The sequence below is a fragment of the Candida pseudojiufengensis genome, assembly GCF_024610245.1.
Source record: "Candida pseudojiufengensis strain CBS 10847 chromosome Unknown scaffold10, whole genome shotgun sequence".
Taxonomy (NCBI): Eukaryota; Fungi; Ascomycota; class Pichiomycetes; order Serinales; family Debaryomycetaceae; genus Lodderomyces; species Lodderomyces pseudojiufengensis.
In genome coordinates this window covers 530725-543092 of record NW_026261540.1, presented here as the reverse complement: position 1 = coordinate 543092, position 12368 = coordinate 530725, and the positions used below count along the sequence as shown (strand labels likewise).

General features: G+C 27.9%; 6 protein-coding genes across 6 annotated transcripts; 3 read left to right on the top strand and 3 right to left on the bottom strand. All coding sequences in view use genetic code 12, as the record gives it.

The window, feature by feature from the left end:
- Positions 1 to 484: 484 nt before the first annotated feature.
- GYP7 (Gyp7p) lies at positions 485 to 2662 on the top strand (the record flags this gene model as incomplete). Its single annotated transcript, XM_051760145.1, has 1 exon — positions 485 to 2662. One exon carries the CDS (start codon positions 485 to 487, stop codon positions 2660 to 2662), a length of 2178 nt encoding a protein of 725 aa, XP_051612325.1.
- Positions 2663 to 5036: 2374 nt separating this feature from the next.
- Positions 5037 to 6086, top strand: KGF55_005161 (putative serine/threonine-protein phosphatase; the record flags this gene model as incomplete). The annotated part of the gene is made up of 1 exon (XM_051760144.1): positions 5037 to 6086. One exon carries the CDS (start codon positions 5037 to 5039, stop codon positions 6084 to 6086), a length of 1050 nt encoding a protein of 349 aa, XP_051612324.1.
- A 92-nt stretch (positions 6087 to 6178) lies between these two features.
- Positions 6179 to 7117, bottom strand: KGF55_005160 (uncharacterized protein; the record flags this gene model as incomplete). The annotated part of the gene is made up of 2 exons (XM_051760143.1): positions 6179 to 6333; positions 6961 to 7117. 2 exons carry the CDS (start codon positions 7115 to 7117, stop codon positions 6179 to 6181), a joined length of 312 nt encoding a protein of 103 aa, XP_051612323.1.
- A 1200-nt stretch (positions 7118 to 8317) lies between these two features.
- Positions 8318 to 8986, top strand: PNC1 (nicotinamidase; the record flags this gene model as incomplete). The annotated part of the gene is made up of 1 exon (XM_051760142.1): positions 8318 to 8986. The coding sequence occupies one exon, from the start codon at positions 8318 to 8320 to the stop codon at positions 8984 to 8986; it is 669 nt and encodes a 222-aa protein (XP_051612322.1).
- A 32-nt stretch (positions 8987 to 9018) lies between these two features.
- Positions 9019 to 9610, bottom strand: ISY1 (Isy1p; the record flags this gene model as incomplete). Its single annotated transcript, XM_051760141.1, has 2 exons — positions 9019 to 9028; positions 9096 to 9610. The coding sequence occupies 2 exons, from the start codon at positions 9608 to 9610 to the stop codon at positions 9019 to 9021; spliced, it is 525 nt and encodes a 174-aa protein (XP_051612321.1).
- Positions 9611 to 9673: 63 nt separating this feature from the next.
- ENP2 (ribosome biosynthesis protein) lies at positions 9674 to 11701 on the bottom strand (the record flags this gene model as incomplete). The annotated part of the gene is made up of 1 exon (XM_051760140.1): positions 9674 to 11701. One exon carries the CDS (start codon positions 11699 to 11701, stop codon positions 9674 to 9676), a length of 2028 nt encoding a protein of 675 aa, XP_051612320.1.
- Between the last annotated feature and the right edge of the window lie 667 nt (positions 11702 to 12368).

The following is a 12368-nucleotide window of genomic DNA, read 5'->3' as shown; positions in this document are numbered from 1 at the left end:
AACATGATTTTGAATCAAGTTCGAGGGTCTTACACTTGCTTGTGTACTTTTAGTCTAAATTTTTTATCTTGTTTGAGTCTTCTCAAAATACCGTGTTTGGATTTCAAGGACAGGATTTGCTCATATTCAACCGTTAGACCCAATTTTATCTTAATAAACTCTCCTTTGCTCTTCCGTGTTTGATTTCAGTCCCAACAAGCTTGGTGACTGGACTCAACGCTCTGATAACTAAATTGTTTTCAGCTTGTAATACCTTTTTCTTTTTTCAATCATAATTGAAATAATCGAGCATGAGAGGTTTTTGGATTATGCTTTAGATTGAATAAAAGATGTGCTATCATGGGCGGAGTTTGTTAATTTCATGATAATAATACCCCCTTAATTTCAATATTCAGGGCTACCAAATAAACTGCGATTTCTTTATCGATCTAATTTCCGAAATCATATATTTAGAAGTTAACAACTATCATAATCATCAAAATCAATGTCATTATCAGCGAAAAGAATATTACATCAAGGTGAAGTAGAATTATTATTCGTCAAATCAAAAGTTTATTTACATCCAACACCATCGAAAAAGGATAATGTACCTGGATTCCTTACACTTTCAAGAACTTCCAATTCTACAAATTTAGATATTATATTATCATATTCTCCAGAAAATACGTTAAGTAAAGAAGAAATAGATACATATAATAAGATTGATGTTGAACAAGTTGATTTAAATTTAGCATCTTTAAAATATAATAAACAAGGTAAAGCACCATTAAATAGAATTGTTCCTAAACCTAGTGCATCCATATTAAGTTCATATTCTTTTACAACTACATTATCATATATTTATAGTATACAATTTAGAAATCCGAGTCATGGATATTGGTATGGAAGTATAATAATAAATACTCAAGATGGTGAAAAATTACCAATAATGTTTTTTCATGATGATGAAAGTTCTTCAACTATTAAAAATCAAAAATTACAAAATCAACAATTTAATCCTTTTGGTATGGATGATAATGGTGAATTATATTGGGGAGCAATTGATTTTTTAAAAGTTTTAAAATCTTTAATAAATGTTCAAAAATCTTCATTGGAACCAACTGTATATCTTATAAATCCAGAATCAGATGATTTAAGAAATTTTGCACCTTTCAAAAAAAAACCTGAACAACCAAAACCAAATAATGATGTATTTAAATTACCTGATGTTAATAAAATTTTTACAACTGCTAAATGGAAAGTTTTAGAAACAGTTGCTACATTTTCAGCAAGAACTAAGAATCAAGTATTAGATTTAATTGAAGATAATGCACCAGCTCCAATCAAGGAAATAATATATCAACCAGAAGTAACTAAAATTGGTGATGAATTTGATTCAGCAAGAATATATTTAGCTAAATGGGCTCAACAAGTTAAAGAAGAAGCAGAATTAAGTTCTCAAAAATATATGTTAGATGATGATATTTATAATAAATTAAATAAAGAATTAGGTTCAGAAGAAATTTTAACTCAAGAAGAAATAAATCGTACTTCAAGAAGAGAAGAAATAAGTATACAAGAATGGCAAGGATTTTTTGATCATTCTGGAAGATTATGTATAACAGTTGAAGAAGTTAAAAGTAGAATATTTCATGGTGGATTAGCACCAGAAGTTAGAAAAGAAGCATGGTTATTTTTATTAAATGTATATCCATGGGATTCATCAACAGAAGAAAGAGAAATTTTAAATAAATCTTATGCAACAAGATATGAAGAATTAAAATTAAAATGGGTAAATGATGAAGATAAAAGAAATACTGAATTTTGGAAAGATCAAAAATTTAGAATTGAAAAAGATGTACAAAGAACAGATAGAGGAATTGAAATTTTTAAAAACCCCGTTGGTGGAGAATTATTAGAAGAAGATGATCAATTTGATGTTTCAAACATAAGAAATGAACATTTATTTAAAATGAGAGAAATTTTATTAACGTTTAATGAATATAATACTAATTTAGGTTATGTTCAAGGTATGACTGATCTTTTATCACCATTATATGTTGTTTTTCAAGATGAAGTTTTAACTTTTTGGGCATTTTCTAATTTTATGATAAGAATGGAAAGAAATTTTTTAAGAGATCAAAGTGGTATGAAAAAACAAATGAATACATTAAATAAATTATTACAATTTACATTACCTAATTTATATAAACATTTAGAATCATGTCAATCAAATGATTTATTTTTCTTTTTTAGAATGTTATTAGTATGGTTTAAAAGAGAATTAAATTGGGAACAAGTAAATAGATTATGGGAAATTTTATGGACTGATTATTATTCATCACAATTTCATTTATTTTTTGCTTTAGGAATATTAAGTGATAATGAAAGAATAGTAGTACAAAATTTAAAACAATTTGATGAAGTTTTAAAATATTTTAATGATTTACTGGGTCATTTACAATTAAATCCTTTATTAATAAGATCAGAAATTTTATTCTTAAAATTTAAAAGAATGTTAAATATTATTGATAGAGATAATAGTTTACAAAAAATTGGAGCTGATCCTTATGAAACGACCAATGTGTCTGATGAAATTGGTGAAGATTTGAGGGAACTATTGAAAAGAGACTTGGTTATACAGAAAGAAGTTGAAAGACCAGAGGGAGTCGGTGGTGGTTGAATTGTTGAATGATACACCAATCTTTACATCTTACTTCTGATTTCATTTTATTTCTCCCATCGATAAGATCAATTTACTTTCTATATTAAGTTCTTCAAAATATCAACTGGCTTTTACATTTTCACTTGTTCATCTTTCTACACAAATGACTTATATTTATTGGGTTTTATTCAAACTGAATTATATTTTCTAGCATCCTCATTTTAAACTCTTGATCAACGGAGCAGCACTGTCTTATTCGTTGAATCTCAACATATTTTTAGCTTCTTCTCCGTCTATCTTTCATTGTATCTTTGCTTGGATGCTAGTATTTCTTACAAACATTCAAGCGTCAATTCTAAAAAATTATTTACGAATGACGTTTGTTACCCGAGTTATGAACCATGACAATTTATTACAGAACCAAGTTCTACTAAAGATTCTACGAAATCGAATATTCACGATCGAATGAAAAAATTAGGAGTAAGTTCAAGTGATGGGTTGATAAATCAAGTAAATTGGTGAATTTCAGAATAATAAAGCGTGCATTCACCGTAATTCTACACTAAATAGAGCAGAAAGATGAGTTTTCTAAAACAAGATTGTGAAAACAAGATTGTGCAAAGTTAATTTTTAATATTCAAAAACAAAATTGTACAATTTCAAATTTGGAAATTCAAATAAAGAAATGTGCAAAATGATTTTCAAAATTTAGGGTTAAGCAATCAAAAAGCAAAATTTATTTCATTAAAATCTTTGAACATAAAATTTTTTCGGAAAAATTAATTCAAAATTTGTAAATCAACATTTGTTTATCACTTTGCTGAAAAACATTTTTGCAATATTACAAACTACAATGAGAAGATTAAACAGGTTGAATAAAAAAAACTCACAGCCTAACAAAAGTCCTACCAAATTGAGTCCACATTAAATGACTAAGTTAAGTTTAGGTGATAAACATAAGGAAATCTGCATTAACAACAGTTGATGAACCAGTTTCATGATCTTTTTGATCTTTACCAAACTTGACATCTAAATTTGACGTGGGCTCGATTTGGTGGGACTTCAGTTAGATAAATCTGTTGGATCTTCTCATTGTAGTTCATAGTATTGCAAGAATGTATGAATCAGAGGATGAATTAGAAGATGAATCAATTTGTTCTCTTCTGGAACCACTTGTTCATCTTTCTTCCAAAACCACTTGAAAGATGACAAGTGGTTCGGAAGAAAACAATTTGATTCCCAATGAAGCAGAAGTTATAGAAGTTGAAGCAGTAAACTCAGAGATAGCATTTGAGGTTGAATATATAACTAATTTAGCAGGAGATGCCGAAAATTTCAAGATCATGCCACACTTATATTAGTTATATACCGAATATTTTCAGGAAAATTATTGCTTATTCCATGATGTTGAACCTTACTAGGATAGGATTACAAAGTTGTTTGAGCCAGATCCGGAAAGTTTAAAAATCAGAGTGAAAATAATGAGTGAAAAAACTTTCATGTATAAGAACAACTCTTATGTACATACATTCATAAAAAATCCTACGTATGAATTCGATACTGTCGCAAGCAATATGTTCAAAAGCCTATCGGTGTTGGATTTTGATTATTGTGGATTCAAATTATTATTTGAAGTTGCTGAAATCCTCTGGATTAGATTTGAAGTAGAAAGTTTCCAGTTTCAACTTGACTTTATCAGCAACTAATATTATCAACAAGTCTATCTTATATCAGAACATACTGTCATCAATACAGTTCTATAGATTACATAAACATATGTAAACAAATTTCAACGCCGTTAATTATTTACCTTGTTCATCTTCCTTACTATTGATCATTAGGTGATTCATCAGTTGCAATCACCTTTTTATCATCATCCATATGTTAGTGACCAATCTTTGGAACGACTAAAATTTGATATTGTAAATCTTGCATCATCATGCATATCCTAAATCTGAATGATTCAAACACCGTATTTGAATTCATTGTCTTGTCTCATGATCTCATAAACTTCATTGCAAAGCAATTAGTCGGTTTCTTAAATCATTCATTGAATGAAGCACTTGAGGATAAATCGGTATGACTGAACAAATCTAGATCAAGATATCATCATTGTTTGTGTAGGTCTGATATAGAAATGGTTAGTAATTCTATCGTAATTATGTATGATTGATTAAATGATAAACATTCTGTAGATTGTTCTATAAATTATTCTGTTACCATGTGTGTGTGTCGTATTTGTATATTTTGTGTAACTTAAAATTTAATTTAATAAAAATAAAATTTTTTTAAATATGTAACCACTTTAATTGCCATTCATCATCATCTAAATCATTCCAAACAGTAAAACTTTTCAATATTATAGGTTTGATATTACACGGGCTGTACCAATATGAGTGAAAACACACCATTAAATGGAAATATACCAAAATATAATGACGAAGAGCAATTAATAGGTGAAGAATATAATTATCAAAATTCATGGTCATCAAGAACTAAAATAATAATTTATACAATCATAGGAATATTTACTTTAACAGTACTACTATTTTTTACAATTTTTTTGCCAAATTATTATATACCGAAAGGTATACCATTAAAACCAATTATTCATATTTCAGAATTAAATGTTTCTGTTTTACCACACCAAGATAAATCACATATTAATAGATTAATAATGATTGGAGATATTCATGGACATTATAATGAATTTAGAAAACTCTTGAAGAAAGCCAGTTACAATCCCAAAAAGGATGAATTACTAGTATTAGGAGATTTTGTAACTAAAGGGCCAGATAATTTTAAAATGTTAGATTATTTAATTGATAATAAAGTTAGTTGTATAATGGGAAATCATGAATTTTATTTATTACAAAATTATGCTACATTTCATATGTTAGATCAACCTACTTTTTTAAATAATAATATTTCATCATTTAGGATCAAAGAATCTTTTAATAATGATCCTGAATTTATATTTGCAAAAAAATTACAACCTAAACATGTTGAATATATAAACAATTGTTCAATTATAAAAGAATTAGGTCCAGTTCCTTTAACAAATGAAAAAAATGCTCCAGGTATTGCTGTTCATGCAGGTGTGAGACCAGATTTAACTTTGGAAGAACAAAATCCTGTAGATAATTTAGAAATGAGAGACTTGGTTGGTCCATATTATAATGAAACTACTTCTGATTCAGATACTCCAAATTCAAAAAGTTGGTCAAAAATATATAATTCAAAAAATGGAGCTTATCCAGCTAATAATATTGTATTGTATGGACATGATGCAAGAAGAGGTTTAAAATTAAAAAAATATACAAAAGGTTTAGATTCTGGTTGTGATAAAGGTGGTAAATTAAGCGCTTTTATAATATCATCTACGAAGAATAACAAAGGAAGGATAAATTTAACACAAGAAGTAATACAAATAAATTGTTAGAAATTCATAAATTATGCATTATAAACCAGATTTATTGATTTAAAAACACCTATATATATCATACCATATACTCAACAATTATTTCTCTTAATTTACTTATTATTAGAACCACCAGATTTTTGAGAAGATCCATGATTAGCCTTATCTCTTGCACTTTGTTCAGCTCTACCTTCAGCCATTGCTCTTTGTCCTAATACATGAGCTTGAATATCCATTGCAGATTGTCTTGCTCTTCCTTGTTCAGAATCTTGTGAATATTGTTTTGGCATTTTTGTATTGAATTAAATGTTACTTTTTTTATTGATATAATAGTTGGTTAGTTGTACCTTTTTAAATGTAAAATTGAAGTCTGCCAACTTAATACATTGCTCCTTTATTTATACTTGTTTTCTAGTCAAAGGGGTAAACTTTTCTGAATAAATTTACTTATAAAAGGTATGTAAAAATAAACATTAAACTTTCCAGTTGGTTAATTATAATTGGTTGCAAAAATTTATTAGAAAACACCCACCAAGATTTATATTATCAATCCTTTAGAAAGTAAAAAAGTTAATTAAACAATTCAAATTTAGAAAACAATTTTAAACATAATAAATCTTATATTCTATTGGGCAAGGATGATATCAATAATATACCCGTTCAATCCAATAAAGAAAGTAAAGTATCACTGATTAGCCATCTTTGACTTGAAGCATCATCAATAAAGAATGAAAGAGGGAGATATAAATTTGACTCAATAATACAAGTAAACTGTTAGAAATTCATGAATGATGGATGATAAATCAAATGAATTAATTGATTCATAAATACCTATATATATCCTATATACTCAACATTTTCCTCTTCTTTTTCAATTACTTGTCTTTTGAATCACTAAACTTTTGAGACGATTCCCAATTAGCTTTATCTCTTGCAACTTGTTCTAATCTTTCATCATCCATAGCTCTTTGTTCTAATACATGAGCTTGAGTATCCACTGCTGTTTGTCTAGCTTTTCTTTGTACAGAATCTTCTGGATAATGTTTTGGCATATTTGTAATAAAAAGTTAATTGGTCTATTGATATAGGCAATTAATTATACTTTCCAAAAAATTGATTAAACTTTGGCCTACATTGTTTCATTTATACTAGAATATGGTGAAAGGAGTAAGCTTCGTTGCATAGACTTACTCATGAAAAATGAGCTATATTAAACAATTATGAAGGTTATTTAGTTGCAAAAAAAATTAATCTAGATTTACAACCCCTGAAACGAAGAAGGAATGAGAAGAGACAAACGAGTCTAAGTCCATGATTCTAATAATAAAAAAATATGTATTCTAGTATATAATTGATATACTTGTCAAAAGATAAAACTCCCTAATAGCTAATATATGCAACTTGAAGTATCAAACTGAAGGCATTTAATATTTTTTAGCAGCTTGTTGTCTTTGTTTTTGTCTTTCAGCAGCATCAACTGATTGAACTGGTTGTTGAGATTCAATTTGACCGTACATTTTTTTTATAATAAGCTTCTTTAGTTAGTTTTTGTTGTTTGTTAGTGTGAATATGGATATTCGTTATAGATTGAAAAATGGAAGTAGAATTTGATGGAGATATTGACCTCTTTATATATTATTTGAAGTAATATGAAGAAGTCACTGTAAACGCATAAAATTTGTAAAATTATGGCTAATCCTAAGTGCTTTCCCTATTGATTATCCCTTTTTTACTAAAAACTTTATTTTCTTAATTATTTTGGTTGTAATTATAAATTAGGGGATATGATAAACAATCAACATTTTATTGTCTTGTACTAAACTTTTGAAGTTGCCTCGGATGAAAATTGAAACTAATTCATATCCATAAACGTACACTTATTATTTTATCTCAATTGATTACAATTATTCTCTTATCAGTAACTAATTGTTGAACCTGATTGTGATATAATAATTTAAGATTTTTTAGTATCGTCACTCCACATTTCAGGAATTGCTAATAGTTATGAAATTTTGATAATGAATTGATGTAAAGATAGGAGTAGAATCGCTCTTAAGGGATTTTCTGAAACTACACGACGTTCCGTTAGATCAATTAGGCTCAAGTTAATTTTCTCATGAAAGTAATCTTATGAATTATCAATTGCATCTACTTGCATGACATCATAATTCTTGGATCAATAAAATAATATGTGGAAAAGGTCCGACGGTTTCACGGGTAATTGATTTTTTCCATTATAAAAAAAATAGATCATGGTCAATAGAGCACTATTAGTAATTGATTTACAAGAAGATTTTTTACCACCAAATGGATCATTAGCTATAACAAATGGAAGATCTATAGTTAACCCAATAACTCAATTAATTCAAGAACCCCTAGTTCAGAATTGGTCATTAGTTGTTGCAACTCAAGATTGGCATCCAATAAATCATACATCATTTGCATCACAACATAATGTTAAACCTTTCACTGAATTAGAATTCAAACATCCTGAAACTAAAGAAATTAAAAAACAATTTGTTTGGCCTGATCATTGTGTTCAAGAAACATTTGGAGCTACTATTGAAAATACATTTTTAGAAGTATATGAGAAATTAAAAATCCCCAAAGCAATAGTTAAAAAGGGTTATTTACAAGATAGAGAATATTATTCATGTTTTCAAGATTCTTGGGGTTTACATCATACAGAAATTGAAAAATTATTAAAAGATAATAAAATTGATGAAGTAGTGGTAGTTGGATTAGCTTATGATTATTGTGTATTAAATTCAGCTATAGATAGTGCTAAATCTTTCAAGACTATAGTTGTAAAGAATTTATCTGAAAGTGTTTCACCAGAATCTGATTCAAAAACTGATGAGATTTACAAAAAAAATGGAGTAATTTTAGTCAATGATATACTGGATATATTACAAACCTAATCTATTCATCAATTGTTGTCGTTTTTTATCAACTAACCATTTCTTAATTTGTTCATTAGTAGGAATATCCGATAATATTATTGATGAAGAATCATAAGTTTCTATCAACTCTTTAGTCCTCTCTGTTTCATAATCAATTAATGTTTTAGAATCTTCAATTTTTCCAAAATATTCATCATCTAATTTTATTTTATGAGGTTTCTTATTCTTTTTGTCATTCCCATTCTTTTGTTTATCTTCAATCATTTTTTTAACATCAGGTAATTCTTTTGCTCTTCCAAAATATCTCCAACCTGCTAAATTTATACCAGAATGAATCATATCATTTTTAGTAGCTAGTATATAATCATTTCCACCAAGTTCTTTTATTCTATATTCCCATGATCGTTTCTCTTTAAATAATTTATTCAATTCATCATTTAGTTCTCTTAATCTTTGATCATTTGTTGTGGAATCATTTATTTGAGTTAATTTTGATGATATTTCACTTAATATTATACTTCTCCATTTATCAGCTTGTGGAATTGATGAAACTCGATTAACATTTTTAGGTCGTTGTTTAGGATTAGTTTCTATTACTCCTGCTTCTTTATTTTTATATTGATTGAAGTTATTGATAGACATTTTGGTAGAAGAAGAGATGTTTACACAAAAATAATACGAATCGATGATACACATATTTTTATTCTACATACCTCTAAATTGATTTCTAGATGCAATTCTACGACCATCAAATCTTTGTTTTGTTCTTCCCTTATCGACATCACCACCTTCATCATCATCATTCCTGGGTTTATATCTCTTTTCTTTCTTTTTAGGAACAAAAGTTAATTCTGCTTCACCTCTTGCATGTCTTTGTAATCTTGAATCATCACGTTTTGGTTTTGAAATTTTATTTGAATTCTTTTTAATTTGTGATTCAAATGACTGTTTAGCTTGTTCAGATTGTTTGGGGCTTTCTTTTGCTAATATTTTCATTTGATTTTTAAATCTTTTATCATCTTCTTTCTTTTGACGTAATTTTGCTAATTCTTTATCTAATTTAGCCTTGTTGGCTTTTGTAATTTCTTCATCTTCAGATTCACTTTCTTCTTCTTCTTCACTTTCAGAGTTTGAATCTACTCCATTTGCTCTATCTTCTTCTGATTCTTCTGCAGCTGTTAATGATCTAGTTATATCTTTTTCAACAGCTTTTACAGGATTCAATTGTTTATATTCATGAGATTCTTCATCAACTTGGAAATCTGGATTTTCAAACATTTCTTTAAATCTATCATCATTAATAACACTTTCTGCAATATCTCCTCCAACTTTATCTTGTAATCTAGTAGCTAAATCTTTATTAACTTTAATTTTAGTATTTGATATAGCACCAGTGCTTCTAATTCTTGATTCTCTTTCTTTTTCAATTTTCTTTCTAATATCTCTTTCTCTTTGATCACGTAATGAATTTGGATTTGCAATTAAATTAACTTTTTCATATAATTCAGTATCAATAAAAAAACCATGCATATAAGAACGTAAAACTTTTGATCCTATTAAATGACTTAAATTTAATTTTTTAACATCTTCTTTTGTTATAAATCTATAATTTGAATATATTGTATCTGATGGTTTTTCTTCTAATTCTTCTGTTACATTATCTAAGAATGAACACCATGATGGTGCTGGTCCTAAATTCGGTATATAATAAGTATGCATTGGCATTCCTTCATTTGCCATAAAAAACATACCTGAACTTTGTACATGACATACATCATTAATATCAACTGTTGGTTCCATTGATGCAAAAGGTTTTCCAGTATTTCTATCCCAAATTTTGCATATACGTTTATCACTCGTTAGTAGTGTATCCGATTTTAATGTATTTTCTAACCATACTATATTTTTTATTTCAAATCCATATCCTTGATCTTTAACTATTGATGGTTGATTTGTACGTAGATCATATAATAAAGTTTTACCATTAGATGTACCACATGCAAAATTTAAACCATCTTGTCGAAAACTAACAGATGATACTTGTATACCAGGTTCATTTAATTGTTCGTCAATAAATAATTTCCCAGCTCTTGATTTTGATCTTGGATCCCAAAATTCAACTGTTCCATCTTCTAATCCTGCTGATATTAATCCATGTACTTTATTTATAGTTACTGAATTAACTCCTAAATCAGTATCTAAATGTAAAGGATTTAAAAATCTACCTTGTTCTAAATTTAATCTATAAATTTCATTTCCTGATGCTCCAATCATTAAATCACAATTAACTTCATTATAACATAAACTTCTCCCAAATTTCGGTATTCTAGTTTTATAATATATTCCACCTTTAGTTTGAAATTCTATACTTCTATCTACTTGTAAATGTACCGATTTAGTCCAATCTTGACTTAAAATTATAAAATCAACATTTTCACAATCAGTATGACGTTCAAATTTTAATGATAAATTTGCAAAATCATACACATGAATTTGTGGTTTATAAGTTCCAGTAGCCATACAATATTGACCATCTGGTGTTACTTTTATTTTATTTGACGCTTCACTAAATTCAAAATCTTGTATTAATTCAATACGATTTGAATAATCTATATCTTGTTTTAATGCTTTTTTACGTTTTTTCGCTATCCAATCTGGCAAAGATCGTGATACATTTGACCCAGATACTTGATATATTGATACATTTCCAGCTGATGTAGATTTGAGAACCATTTTTTGGTTGAAGTCGTGATATAAGTAAGTTTTGAGATGAGTGGTTCAAGATCAGAAGAGAAAAAATAGTAACACAAAAAAATAAATAATGCTTGATGATTAATTATGAAGATATTTGCTGAGTTGTTATGAACAGTTTAGCATGGGTTTCCAAATGATAGTGAAGGAGTTTGTTCTTCATGTATGGGTATAAAGAATTGCTTTAGTAATTCTCCTCTCTTTATCATTAAGACACCCATGCCAAACTAGTTTATATTAACTCAGCAAACTCGATATTTCTAGTTCTCCAGCTTTGTTAATTTGATTCATCGGTAGGCATAGGTTCAATCATTTCTTCATTGATTGAGTGAACAGCTTTTAGTACATTTATCTTTATCATTTGATCTTTTCTTAGTCCGATTACTCAACTCGACATTGGTTCAGATATCAGTTCATTCAGCGAATTGTCGCCTTCATATCTGAATTCTTCCGCAATAATTGATTCTGACTTGGAATTTGACCCGAATACTTGATATGTGGACACATTTCCGACTGATGTAGATTTAAGAATTATTTCTGGATGAAGTTCTGATGTGTTAATAAATTTTGAGGCGAGTATTTCGAGATTGAAAGAGAAAAAATAGTAATAACACAAATACATAGATAAGTACAGTAATAATGATTTTTT